The sequence below is a fragment of the Linepithema humile genome, chromosome 3 (genome assembly GCF_040581485.1).
Source record: "Linepithema humile isolate Giens D197 chromosome 3, Lhum_UNIL_v1.0, whole genome shotgun sequence".
NCBI lineage: Eukaryota > Metazoa > Arthropoda > Insecta > Hymenoptera > Formicidae > Linepithema > Linepithema humile.
Genome location: NC_090130.1, coordinates 6,007,149 through 6,019,920, shown reverse-complemented (window position 1 = coordinate 6,019,920; position 12,772 = coordinate 6,007,149). Strand labels below are relative to the sequence as shown.

General features: G+C 29.4%; 3 protein-coding genes across 3 annotated transcripts; all 3 read left to right on the top strand.

The window, feature by feature from the left end:
* The first annotated feature begins 318 nt into the window (after positions 1-318).
* Positions 319-6,398, top strand: ABCB7 (ATP binding cassette subfamily B member 7). The gene is made up of 11 exons (XM_012374660.2): positions 319-849; positions 3,080-3,331; positions 3,400-3,607; positions 3,691-3,857; positions 3,957-4,235; positions 4,313-4,487; positions 4,616-4,773; positions 4,888-5,051; positions 5,159-5,288; positions 5,402-5,677; positions 5,754-6,398. Exons 1-11 carry the CDS (start codon positions 685-687, stop codon positions 5,997-5,999), a joined length of 2,220 nt encoding a protein of 739 aa, XP_012230083.1. The 5' UTR covers positions 319-684; the 3' UTR covers positions 6,000-6,398.
* Positions 6,399-6,596: 198 nt separating this feature from the next.
* On the top strand, positions 6,597-11,107 carry LOC105676614 (interaptin). The gene is made up of 9 exons (XM_012374653.2): positions 6,597-7,169; positions 7,507-7,613; positions 7,695-7,843; positions 7,914-8,132; positions 8,200-8,319; positions 8,402-8,625; positions 8,888-8,957; positions 9,049-9,503; positions 9,624-11,107. Exons 1-9 carry the CDS (start codon positions 7,108-7,110, stop codon positions 10,876-10,878), a joined length of 2,661 nt encoding a protein of 886 aa, XP_012230076.2. The 5' UTR covers positions 6,597-7,107; the 3' UTR covers positions 10,879-11,107.
* A 306-nt stretch (positions 11,108-11,413) lies between these two features.
* Positions 11,414-12,505, top strand: Bet3 (blocked early in transport 3). The gene is made up of 2 exons (XM_012374654.2): positions 11,414-11,553; positions 11,792-12,505. Exons 1-2 carry the CDS (start codon positions 11,515-11,517, stop codon positions 12,287-12,289), a joined length of 537 nt encoding a protein of 178 aa, XP_012230077.1. The 5' UTR covers positions 11,414-11,514; the 3' UTR covers positions 12,290-12,505.
* Positions 12,506-12,772: the final 267 nt, after the last annotated feature.

Genomic DNA, 12,772 nt, shown 5'->3' with positions numbered 1-12,772 from the left:
TCAGACACAATCTATGTGTAACGAAGAAAGCGAATATAAGTCCGTGCTTAAGACAATTTTGAATATAAGAACGGACTATGAATACCGCCCCTAATTTCGTTGTTACAATAATTACAATAATGTTAATCCCTCCTAGTAATAAAAATGGAGAACTATAATGCCCTCTACTGAGATTTTCAGAAATTAGATTTACACTTTATCGTTCCAACAAAAGTTTCACACGGTGTAACACAGTGCAATTTAGCGTGTTCTAGTTGGAAAACATCCAGTATCATAACCAAGATCTATAGAGAGAAGGTTACCTCATTCGCAAAGAGGGACGAGAGATGCTGTCCACGATGCTAGAAATCGGTCTGAGAAGTGTATAACCAATAAACTTGCATTTTTTGTGGAAAAACGGCAATTTTATTGGCTATATGTTTCTCGGACCGATTTCTAGCATTGTGGACATTGGCCTTTACATGACATAAATATATATATATATATATATATATTTATGTCATGTAAATATGCAGTTTAGGTACGAGACGGATCTCATGTGTGCTGTTTGTTTCATGGTTGATCCATATCGTGGTTATGGTCCTCATGATTACATGATTATCAAATATTATCTGTCCGTAATGACATTTATTTTAATAGTTATTTAATATCTTTGTCGTTATTAGAAAACAATTATAGAAAAGAATGTTCAGCATACTGTGCAGCCGTATATTGCGCAAAGTACCATGCGACAAGAAGCTGTGGAATATGAAAAATACATATTACACGAGTGTCACGACACAATTAATTTTATCTAATAAATTCTACATTGTTGGACGTAATCCCGCTTTTTCTCTTCTCGGCATCAGGGTAATATATTCAAAATTCATACATTTACAAACATATATTTAATCAAATGCATACTTGCTTTTAATCATTAATAATTGTGTGAACATTTGTACATAGAATTTATACATTTGTCATTATTCATTGTGATATCTTCTAATACTTACGCTTATATTTCATTATTTATAAGACATTTATAATAATAAAATTAGATACATGCATTGTAATTATCCCGTACAATGTTTTATTAATTTTGTAATTGTTAATTTTGTTTAATTTCAAAGTTTTGTGTGTGTGTGTGTGTAAAGAAATAATGATATAAATATTACACTATGACACAGTGATGTAATATGATAAAAACAATTGTAAAAGATTTATTACGTAATTAATTTATTCAACATACAATAAAAATTATCGTTATATTGCTCCCACAGATATAATATCTACATTATACGATGGGGCGAACGTTGAGAAAACGTCACCGGAAGAAGAAGCGCGATATTCTAAAATTAAATGAAAATACTGATGAATTTTTATTACACTTAAAATCCTGGCTTCTTAATGAAAAATGCTTATCGATTTCTCATTTGATACCAGAGCATTTTCCTCTCACAGGCAGAGGCTTAAAAACATTCAAACATATAGAAAACAATGAAATACTGATTCAATTGCCATTTGAAATGTTAATAACGACAGATATATTGTTGCACAGTAATATTAAAACTTTATTTCTAAATAATACTGCTGATAGTTTTGATCCTCAATGTATGCTTGCAGTGTTTCTTGTATATGAAGTACATTTAGGAACAAATTCAAAGTGGCATTTTTATTTAAAAACTCTGCCACAATCTTTTACAAATCCAGATTTTTGTTCCAATAAAGAGAAAGAGTTGTTACCAAGTTTTTTTCTAGATTCTTTGCTTCAAGCACATAAATTAGAAAAGAATTTTTCTTTAATAATGAAATCTATAAAACACTTGGAAATTATTAATAGGGCCTGTTCTCATTGCAATGTACATCTACAAAATATAATAACATTTGCGAAATACAAATGGGCATACTATGTTGTTAATACAAGAGCAGTATATATAGATACTAAGTTATGTAAGGAGAACATATTTAATATAAAACAACCTAATAATCTAGCTCTAGCACCCTTTCTAGATCTATTTAATCATGATGTAAATGCTGCTGTTAAAGTATCTGTTGTCACGGATGATTCTCAAAATCAATTTTATCAAATTGTCACTTTAAAGTCGTTTGATAAAGACTCGCAGGTTTTCATTAATTATGGTTCACATAACAATCTCAAGTTATACATCGATTATGGATTTTTCATTTCATGCAATCCACTAGATGAAATCCATTTTGATATTTTTGATATACAAAAATGTCTTAACATTTCAAGGAATAAATTAGATTTTATTACGTTCAATAGTTTCCACAAGAATATGTCATTCACTCGCGATGGCCTAAATTACAATGCAACAATGACATTATTTATATTGAGTACAAAATTAGAAAAGAACTATTGGAAGATAAAAATATATGGCGAAACGTTTGATTCAAATGAAAGGTCTATAATTAATAAGTTAGGAATAAATATTTTAAACTTGAAAAGAATAGAATACACATGTGCTTTAAGTAATATGAAGAATGCAAAATTTAAAAGTCAAAGTTTTTCAATCGCAATTGGTCTTGTAGAGGAATATATTAATATCCTAGATATGGCATTTAATCATATGGAAAAAACAGAAAAAACTACATACATAGAGCAATAGAAATTATAATCTCAAGATAAACATTTATCATCTATATTTAATATTTTAATAGATTATAATAATTATAATATAACTATATTAACTATAATATAGAATATACTTTAAAACATTTTTGTACATATGATTTTATAAGCTATTGTGATAATAATAAATTCTAATCAAAGCTTCTCTAATTTCTTTTTTTCTTATCCATTGCAAAATATAAATATATTTATATATTTAGAGATATTCTAAAAATGTTAAATATTTTTTGAAGAAGGACTAAATTTTTTTTACATATGTTTATCACAATTCATTGTGTTACATATTTTGTCATTCAAGATAAAAGTAAAATAATTTTTTTTTCAAAATTTAATTTGTCTATGAAACATTTATTACATGTTTATAAATATATATTTATCATATTTCTCTTAAGTAATATTTGATTAATTATAAGAAAAATTGAATAAAAATTAAATCTTGGTATTTTATAGTGTTGTAGTGGCAATGTAATCGACCGTGCTCAGAAGAAAAAGAGTGTGCCACAAGCTGAATCTGTCGTGCCACCAGTGAAGTTTACTTCAGTCGTTGATACCTTAACCGGAGCAAAACCTGGCCAGCAAAAGAGAAACTGTTTTCATCCTGGTGTTTCTGGTTTGAGCAGAGATGCGCTCGATTTGCAGAATAAGTCATCGGTTACTAGTGCGGACATGCTAAAGGCGATGCTTAGATACATCTGGCCAGAAGTAAATAATATTATTTATAATTACTTATAATTTACAATATATACAGTATATGAATTATATGTGCACAGGACGATCCAGAGATACGCAAGAGAGTTAAAATAGCAATGGGTTTGCTTATAGGAGCTAAAGTCTTAAATGTCCTCGTACCATTTATTTTCAAGTATGCAGTAGATACTTTAAACACTCATACTGCAGTCGCCACAGGCAGTGCCGTTATGGGTTTAACAACCGCGCCTGCAACAGTTGCTACTGTAGCAACATCTCTACTTGTAGGATGTAAGAATATCAGTATTTTACTCTAAAATATTTTAACATTCTCGTAACGTATGATTTTATCTAATTCGAGATTTTCTTTGCAGATGGAATAGCGCGAGCTGGAGCAGCGGGTTTTAGTGAACTTAGAAATGCGGTCTTTGCGAAGGTCGCGCAGCACTCTATCCGTAAAATAGCGAACAACGTTTTTTTACATCTGCACAATCTTGATATGGCTTTTCATTTGAGCAGGCAGACTGGTGCTTTATCGAAGGTAAAATATTTTGTTTCTGAATATATCATTTTAGCCAAGATTGAATATTTAAGAAAAACTATGTATGCTAAAGTTAAAAAATATTTGTATCTTTTGCAGACAATTGATCGTGGTAGTCGTGGTATTAATTTCGTCTTAAATGCTATGGTGTTTAACATTGTGCCTACAGTGTTTGAGCTAGCGTTAGTTAGTGCAATACTGGGAATAAAATGCGGACCAGAATACTCAGCCGTAGCGTTGGGCTGCGTGGGTGTTTACGCTGCATTCACGCTAGCCGTTACACAATGGCGGACTAAGTTCAGAATTCATATGAATCAAGCGGAAAATGAAGCAGGCAATAAAGCGATAGATTCGCTTATTAATTATGAAACGGTCAAAGTTAGTAACAAAGTACAAATTCCACTTAATTTTAAAGATATAAAAAGGATACTAAAGATATAAATTTTTCATTTTAGTATTTTAACAACGAAAAGTTTGAAGCGGAAAGATACGATCAGTCTTTAAGGAAATACCAAACAGCGTCTCTCAAAACCAGTACAAGCTTAGCGATGTTAAATTTCGGTCAGAACGCTATTTTCAGTGGTGCACTAAGTCTCATTATGGTAATGGCTGCACAGAATATAATAAATGGTAATCATATATTTTATAATTACTATTTAACTATAAACTACTACAGTTACTAGCTAATATAAAATCAGAATTATTTATAGAAAAAGTAGTTTAACGCATGTTATATTTCTTTTCAATTTTTTGACTAGGTACTATGACTGTAGGCGATTTGGTGATGGTGAATGCTTTGTTATTCCAACTCTCTGTTCCATTAGGCTTTCTAGGGTCTGTCTATCGAGAAGTTAGACAAGCCTTTATCGACATGCAAACCATGTTTACTCTCATGACAACAGATACTGCAATTAAAGTAAGACCATGTGGATCTAAAATATAAAAAAATCTCAGTTATTACATTTATGAAATAACTTTGTGTAAACTGCGCTTTATTAACAATTAAATATTTTTCAATGTTTTATTACAGTCAAAGGATAATGCGTTAAGATTTTACGTGACACCAGATTCGTCGGAAATTCAATTTAGAAACGTAAATTTCCAATATGTTGAAGGAAAACCTATTTTTAAAAATGTATCCTTCACTATACCTAGTGGCAAGAAAGTTGCTATTGTTGGAGGATCTGGTTGTGGGTAAGGTATTAGGTATATAAATTCTTTTACAAAGATTAGCCACTGTTAATAAGGAATATGTAATAGGTGTCGATAACACAATTTCATACAATTCTTTATCATTTTAGTAAAACGACGATTGTGAGATTGCTGTACAGATTTTTTGAACCGCAGAACGGTAATATCTATATCAATGGCCACAATATCCGGGATGTTGATTTAGATGATCTCAGAAATTGTATTTCAATTGTACCACAAGTATGTAATCACAAAATAACTTAATCACTTTTTTCTTCCGTCCTGATAATTTATAAAGGTCCTTATTTTATGTACGAATACCACAGCATTTATAATTTGTTATAAATTTGCAGGATACAGTGCTTTTTCACGACAGCATATTCTATAATCTGCAATATGGTAATTTGAGAAAAACGCGTGATGAAGTTCTTGAAGCTGCAAGAATGGCGAATCTACATGACTCTATATTAAAATGGCCACAAGGATACGATACACCTGTGGGAGAACGCGGCTTGAAATTAAGTGGAGGCGAAAAGCAAAGGGTAGCAATTGCCAGAGCAATTTTGAAAGACAGTCCTATATTAATATTTGATGAAGCTACTTCTTCGCTGGATTCCATTACGGAACATGCAAGTTTTAAAAATTAATAACGCGTTATTTAAAAATTCTTAATATTCTTTTTAATAAACAAATATATTTTTACAGAACATACTTGACGCTCTGCGTAAGGCGACAGAAAAACGGACCTCAATAGTGATAGCACATCGTTTGTTAACAGTTATGGATGCTGATGATATACTCGTTCTCGATCAGGGTGATCTAGTCGAAAGAGGTACACATGAGTCTCTATTATCCATACCAAATTCTTTGTACAGCAAATTGTGGGAAACTCAATATTTGGGTATGAAGAAGCCTCAAGAACAGGAAGAAAGAAGCAAGGTAGAACAGTGATTAAAAACAGTGTAATTTAGGGGAAAAATGATTGTTATATAATATGAATGAAAGTCTAAAAATCTGACCCTTTTTAGAATTTATTACATTTGTACGAATAAAATTTCATAATTTGGACAATTTCGAATAATTTAAATTTTTAGCGGATGCAAAAAATAAAAGTCAGGTCAGAGATGCTATAAAATAAAGTATTATAGAGCTGTGCATATAAATTTATGGATATAAATTTAAAGATTACAGATTATAATATTTATTACGAAACCAATGCATGTATATATATTAGATATTGTTAATTATAATATTTGGTCTGCTGCAAATAATTGCTTTGCCAATCATTATGTACATACTTTCTTGTCAAAGTTTTGATCTATTCAAAGCAATAAAAATTATTTTGGAATATTTTGTATGTTCTTGAGAAAATGTGCCAATTGTTTTTACTTGATCTATATTTAATTTGCAACATATTTCAAAATTGATAAATAAAAGATGTGCCATTTTTAATGCTTAGAATGTAATTAAACAATTCAATAAAATAATTAAATAAAATAATTAAATATTCATTAAGATTTGAATTTTTATCTTCTGATATGCGTAAATCTAGTAGCGTTTTCAAATGAATGGATTTTGATTTCGACCCAAGATTAACTAATAACATCATTGCATCGTTTCCGCCAACAAAAGACTTGAATTCATAGTAAAATAATTAATTTTTCGGGATAATTGAATGATAATTTAATTCGAGATAGATCAAAATCCGAATTCATTCGAAATCGCTAAAAGAAATTTGCAATGTCCTTCGCGCGTTGCCGGTTCGATAAGAACGAGACTGAAAGAAAACAGTATATTTGCTCTCTTCTACTATTCGAAGCGCGGAACGCACATCTATGAAATTCTTGATTATGTGCGTTATTTTTTCTATTACGATTTATGCAGGACTTCGTCTCCATTCTGGCGTTACTGTAGATGTTGTCTTGACAACCATTCGAAACAATGGATTCCGCAACTAGCCTCCAAGAGGCATTTGACAGTTCTCTAACAACTTGATTCTATAAAGATGGATTACAGGCAATTACAATACGAGTTGTAATTTGTGCTGTATAAATATAAAATGCAAACTGAAGCATCTGTCTTGCCAGTAGTACAACTTGATGAACATAGATCATTTAATAGGTAAACACAGCTAACAATATTCTATTCTCACATATGATTTATTAACTATTTGCATTTTTTATTAGATGTGTTTAATATTTGGATAATATACAAATAAATGTATTTATTCCTGTTGAAATTTTGTTGAGTTTTTGAAACATTTATATAGATATTTTTTATTTTTTTATATTTAAAGTTTATCATTATTACAAAATTTTACATGACATTATATTGCAATAATAATATTGTGAATCATAACATTGTAATAATAAAGAGACGGAAAGAAGAAGAGAGAAAATGTAAAGTTCAATATGCACTTTACTTTATCCATTTAATTTAGTGTATGTAATTTTTGCAGAAAATCAAAACTTAATTCAAAAAACTCTATACTGGAATCCAAAAGCCAGTCTCTTTGCAGGAATACATTACTTCCACCAAATAAAAAATCCTTAAATCCCTTGCTTGGTTTGTATAAAACCTTAAATGACATTTGTTATTTTATAATATTTGACTATGTTATATATGTATGTACATATGTATGTACAGGTACACCATATAGAGGCAGTATCAAACAATCATTATCCGATGAATCAAAATCTAATAAAAGTGTTCTTGGACAAAGGGTAATGTCAGCGAAAATGTTACGTTTTAAACAATTACAAAATCAATTGGCTGATGCACACTATCATCTCAATGTAAGTTGAAATATATATTGAAAAATATGCCGATTTATTTTTATTTAATATAAAAATAATTTTTTTACAGGAACTAGCAAATGAAAATAGATTATTAAAGGCGCTGCAGAAGAGACAGGATTCTGCATTGAGGCGTTATGAGGGAACAAACGCTGAGTTACCAAGACTTATAAATTCGCATCACGAAGAATTGAGAGTGCTTCAAACAAAATATAAAAAATTGAAAGATTTACACAAAGATACATGCAATTTGCTAAAAGAAAAGGAAAATGAACTTTATTCTGTAAATGTGAGTTTTGCAGTCAGTGCACTTACATAATATTGCGACATAAATTTTTGAAAATTTTATTTTTTAGTCACAAAACAAACATCTCTTGCAACTTAGTAAAGATCGACATCTTGAAGAAAGAGAAAAATTACAGTTACATTTATTAGACATGAATCACAAAATGCAACAGCAACACGAAACTATACAGGTAACTTTCAATACTTGCTTGGTAATAAATAGAACAATAATTAATTATATTGTATAATTATGATTCAATATTTCCTTTGCAGCTATTACATAGGAAACTTGCACTTGAAACTAAGAGCTTGAAGCATCAACTACATGTCGAGATTTCCAAACATAAAGAAACACAGAAGAACTTACAAGAGACAATAGAGAAATTGAAAAATTTAGAATGTTTATTAGACAATAGAGAAAAGAGACTATATAATGGTCAGGTGCCGATTTGTACTAAACAAAAAAATCTAGGTAGTCATTCTCTTACAAATCTCAGGTATTTAAATCATATTTATGTGTAACAAAATATAAAAAATTCCAATATAAAAGATTTACACAAAGATACATGCTAAAAGAAAAGGAAAATGAACTTTATTCTGTAAATGTGAGTTTTGCAGTCAATGCATTTACATAATGCGTCATAGTTGCATCATGAATTTTTGAAACTTATTTTTTAGTCACAAACATGTATTTTTATTATTTTCATATTATATAAAGTATATAATATTAATATATAACGTTTTACATTTTCTCTACAGCATTACCAATCCAACAAAAGCGTCTAGTAGAAATAAAAGAAGTGAAAATGATATACCAAGAGATAATTTGGTGAGAATAAAATATATAATAAATTATATGCATTGAGTATGAAATAATTAAGTATTAATACGGTTTTATGAACTTAATTACTTAATTGTAGCCATCCCTTGATATATTGGAATCCAATAATGATGGAAAAGTGATTCAGGCAACAAATGATGTTAATGATCATTCAATGAATCAGCTAAAATCAGAGACAATGGCAAGCTTGCAGCAGATACGAAAGTTTCGATTACAAAGATCATCAAATATGCGTAAAAACGCTTATTCTATGGATGATATAAGATTTAGGCCTAAAGATACTGAAACAAAGACGCATAATAACGAAAAAATCACATTAGTAGACTCTAAAGTAATAGAGAGAGACGATTTGAATGATAACAATGAAAGTGGAAAATTAAGAAAATTATTTAGTAAAATAAAAAGCCAGAATTTACAAAAAGAACTGAAAATTGAATTTAATTATTCATCCGATGATAAAGAAAGTGATAGTAGTGAACATTATATTGAGCCTTATCTAAATACTGCACACAAATCTAGAGAATTATATGCAAAGTACGTAGGATATATATATTTTAAAAAATAATGTAAAATGTACTGCATAATTAAAATTTTTGTGAGATATCTCTATGTATAATCAATATAACAATCTTATTTTTGTTATTTCTGTTATAGATTAATCAGTAGCGCAGATGATACCTCTGATACTTTGGATAATATGATGAAAAGGACAGATCATTACAGTAACGAAGAAGAGGAAGAATTAAACACAGACCTAATGAAGGACTTAGCATGTCAGAAGCATTTGCAAGAAAGCAAATTAAAAGTATTACAACATTATAAAAACAAAAATATTTATGATAGTGACTCTGAAGATTCTGAAGAGAAGATGGATATAAATGGAGACACTTCCACAGAATATAAAATGAATGAATTTCAAATAAATTCATCTAAATATGCTAAGGAGCAGTTTAGTAAATCTTTCAATGATACGAATCAGCAAGAATACATTGTTTCAGAAATCAGAGACCAAATCTCTAAGGAGATTACAGGAAGATTACAGAATACAGAGTTACAAAGAATATCTGATGATACTTTAGATGATATCCATACGGAAAACGCAGAAGCTACTGAACAATCTTCAAAAGCAGAAAAGATATGGCTGGAAGACAGACAACTTTCGAAAAATAATGGAATAGATCATTTTTCCACAGATATTAAAAAGGAAGACCATTCAAAAGAAGAAGAGGCAAAATATTCAGAGAATAAGACAATATATAGTGATTCATCACATGGTAATCATGAGACACTTGAACAAAATAATGTATACGATGAAATAAAAAGTTTGCCAAGTCCGGAAAGGAAAGATACCAAGAAAAATTCTCAGCAAACTTACGAAAAGGAATCTGTAACTAACGATTCCGACGGAAATAATCAATCCACTCATAATTTAGAAAAAGAATATCTTAAGTCCAGAATAGAGGAAATGCTAAGTACAACGCAACACAGTGATAAAGAAATATTAAATAAAGATAATTTCAATGTAGAAACAAAAAATAAATTAAATACATCATTAGAAGCAGATGTAAGTACATTATCTAATAATGCGCATGTATCTCATCAGAATGAACAGAGTAATGGTACAAAAACTGAAATAACAAACACGAAACAATCAAATGAAAAAAAGAAAGTAATCAATTATAACAAAGAAAAATTATTGGCGACAATGCGAGCTATTGATGACAATGAAAATATTGAATTTCTAAATCAGGGATTCAGGAATCACAACATTAACAGAATGCAAATAACTGAGAATTTATATCGCGGCTTACCTGCACATTCAAAGCCAAAACGTGATATTATAAAAGATATATTTGAAGACAATCACATAGAAAATAAAGTTAGAGGCACTTGCAGTAAATCTCATTAAAATTTTAGAAATCTTTAGACAGAAGATTGTAGTAAATAGAGCAAACTTGTTTTTTTCCTTACCTTCCTCCATTCTATTAAACTTCGCATGCAAATATAGGTAAGAGGAAAAATATTTAAAGATGCGTGCGTTTATATATTTTTTCTAGTGTATTGAAGTTTTTATTAACTTATCTAAGTATGTCACTATATAAATATATATCTGAAATAAATTATATAAGAGAAATGTATCTATTTTATTTACTTCCGTCATGTATCTATTTTCTATGCAATGAGAGCAAGATTAATGGATATCATACCCATTTTTTAAATAAAAAAAAAGAAAAGTATAAAAACTAAAAATCTATAGAAACGAAGAAAATAAGTTTATAAAAATGTTCAAAAAATTATCTTGACTATTGTAAATTTTATTTTAGCTCTATTATAGCTGATAATTAATTGTGAAGAAGTGCGCAATATAATAAGAAAAAATAAAATATAAAAGTACGATTATATGGATAATTAATGATTAATTTTTATTTTTTATTCAGAACTTTTTGTATGTTGTAAATGTAGATAAAAATATACTACTTCAAATGAATAGTTGTCAGCTAGCAGCATAACGTGGCATAACGCGTAGTGTCGTCCAACTGTCAACATGTCACGAACAGGAACAAAACTTGATGCTAAAAAAGTGGCAAGTGTCCCAATTATTTTGAATGGATGTGCATGCGATATTAGTTCAATATTAGTAAATGATATATTTTTTTTTTATATTTACTTCAAACATAAAATTAGAATATTGGGCAGTTTCGAGGTTATGATCATGTATTTTTTTTAGTTTAAAGCAGAGAAAGTTAATAATTATTTTGTAGGAATGAATAATTAATGTACCAATTACAACAAAAATAATATTATATTCTTATGCATTACAGAACTCTGAATTATTTACGCTAACATACGGCGCAGTTGTGGCCCAATTGCTGAAAGATTATGAGAATGTGGAAGATGTCAACAAACAGTTAGAAAGGATGGGATACAACATGGGAATTCGATTAATAGAAGATTTCTTGGCACGGACTAGTTCTGGCCGATGTTATGACTTCAGAGATACAGCGGAGAAGATCCAAAGCGGTTTCAAGATATTTCTGGGCATAACACCATCAATTACAAATTGGAGTCCGGCTGGAGATGAATTTTCCCTATGCTTTGAAACAAATCCATTAACAGAATTTGTAGAATTACCAGATAATTGTTCAAATTTAAAGTATTGTAATATATTAACTGGTGTACTTAGAGGAGCTTGCGAGATGGTGCAAATGGAAATTGCCTGCTGGTTTGTACAGGATCAACTTAAGAATGACAATGTAACTGAATTACGTGTGAAGTTTGTCAAAAGATTAGAAGACGCAATACCGGCAGGCGAGGATTGAACATATATAGTACCTAAATGTATAAATATTGTGTTATTTATGACCATGTGTCACTTCAATGATATGGATTAAGATATATTGTAATAATTAGCCATGTATTTTTACTGTTTGCATTCCGTCAATTTCCATTTAAGAGTAACATATTAAAGATATCACTCTTATGTATATGTGGTAGAATCACAATGATAGTAAAATACATACAAACTTTGTTTAAAATTGTATTACAAGTTATTCCCTATCTATATATATACTATGATAAATAATATTTCTTTTTTGTAATTCTTTTTTATTTTATAAATATTTTATTTTCTTATATAAAATGTGTGTGTTGGAAGTTTTCTTGTTTTAGGTAATAGTTTTCTTCCAAATGGACTGGAACAGTCCAACTGTCTAGCATTGGTTATGAAGGTTATGTTTACAGATATCACACGTGAAAAGAGCTGCAAAATTAAATTTAAATCTTTACTATAGTTTTAATACATA

Bases quoted from the DNA above. Each gene is read 5' to 3' on its own strand.
- ABCB7 (XM_012374660.2), top strand. From the start codon at position 685: ATGTTCAGCATACTGTGCAGCCGTATATTGCGCAAAGTACCATGCGAC. The intron at 4,774-4,887 runs GTAAGACCATGT...GTTTTATTACAG, and splicing joins CAACAGATACTGCAATTAAA to TCAAAGGATAATGCGTTAAG. The intron at 5,052-5,158 runs GTAAGGTATTAG...TTATCATTTTAG, and splicing joins GTTGGAGGATCTGGTTGTGG to TAAAACGACGATTGTGAGAT.
- LOC105676614 (XM_012374653.2), top strand. From the start codon at position 7,108: ATGCAAACTGAAGCATCTGTCTTGCCAGTAGTACAACTTGATGAACAT. The intron at 7,614-7,694 runs GTTTGTATAAAA...ATGTATGTACAG, and splicing joins ATCCTTAAATCCCTTGCTTG to GTACACCATATAGAGGCAGT. The intron at 8,320-8,401 runs GTAACTTTCAAT...TTTCCTTTGCAG, and splicing joins AGCAACACGAAACTATACAG to CTATTACATAGGAAACTTGC.
- Bet3 (XM_012374654.2), top strand. From the start codon at position 11,515: ATGTCACGAACAGGAACAAAACTTGATGCTAAAAAAGTG. The intron at 11,554-11,791 runs GCAAGTGTCCCA...TATGCATTACAG, and splicing joins AACTTGATGCTAAAAAAGTG to AACTCTGAATTATTTACGCT.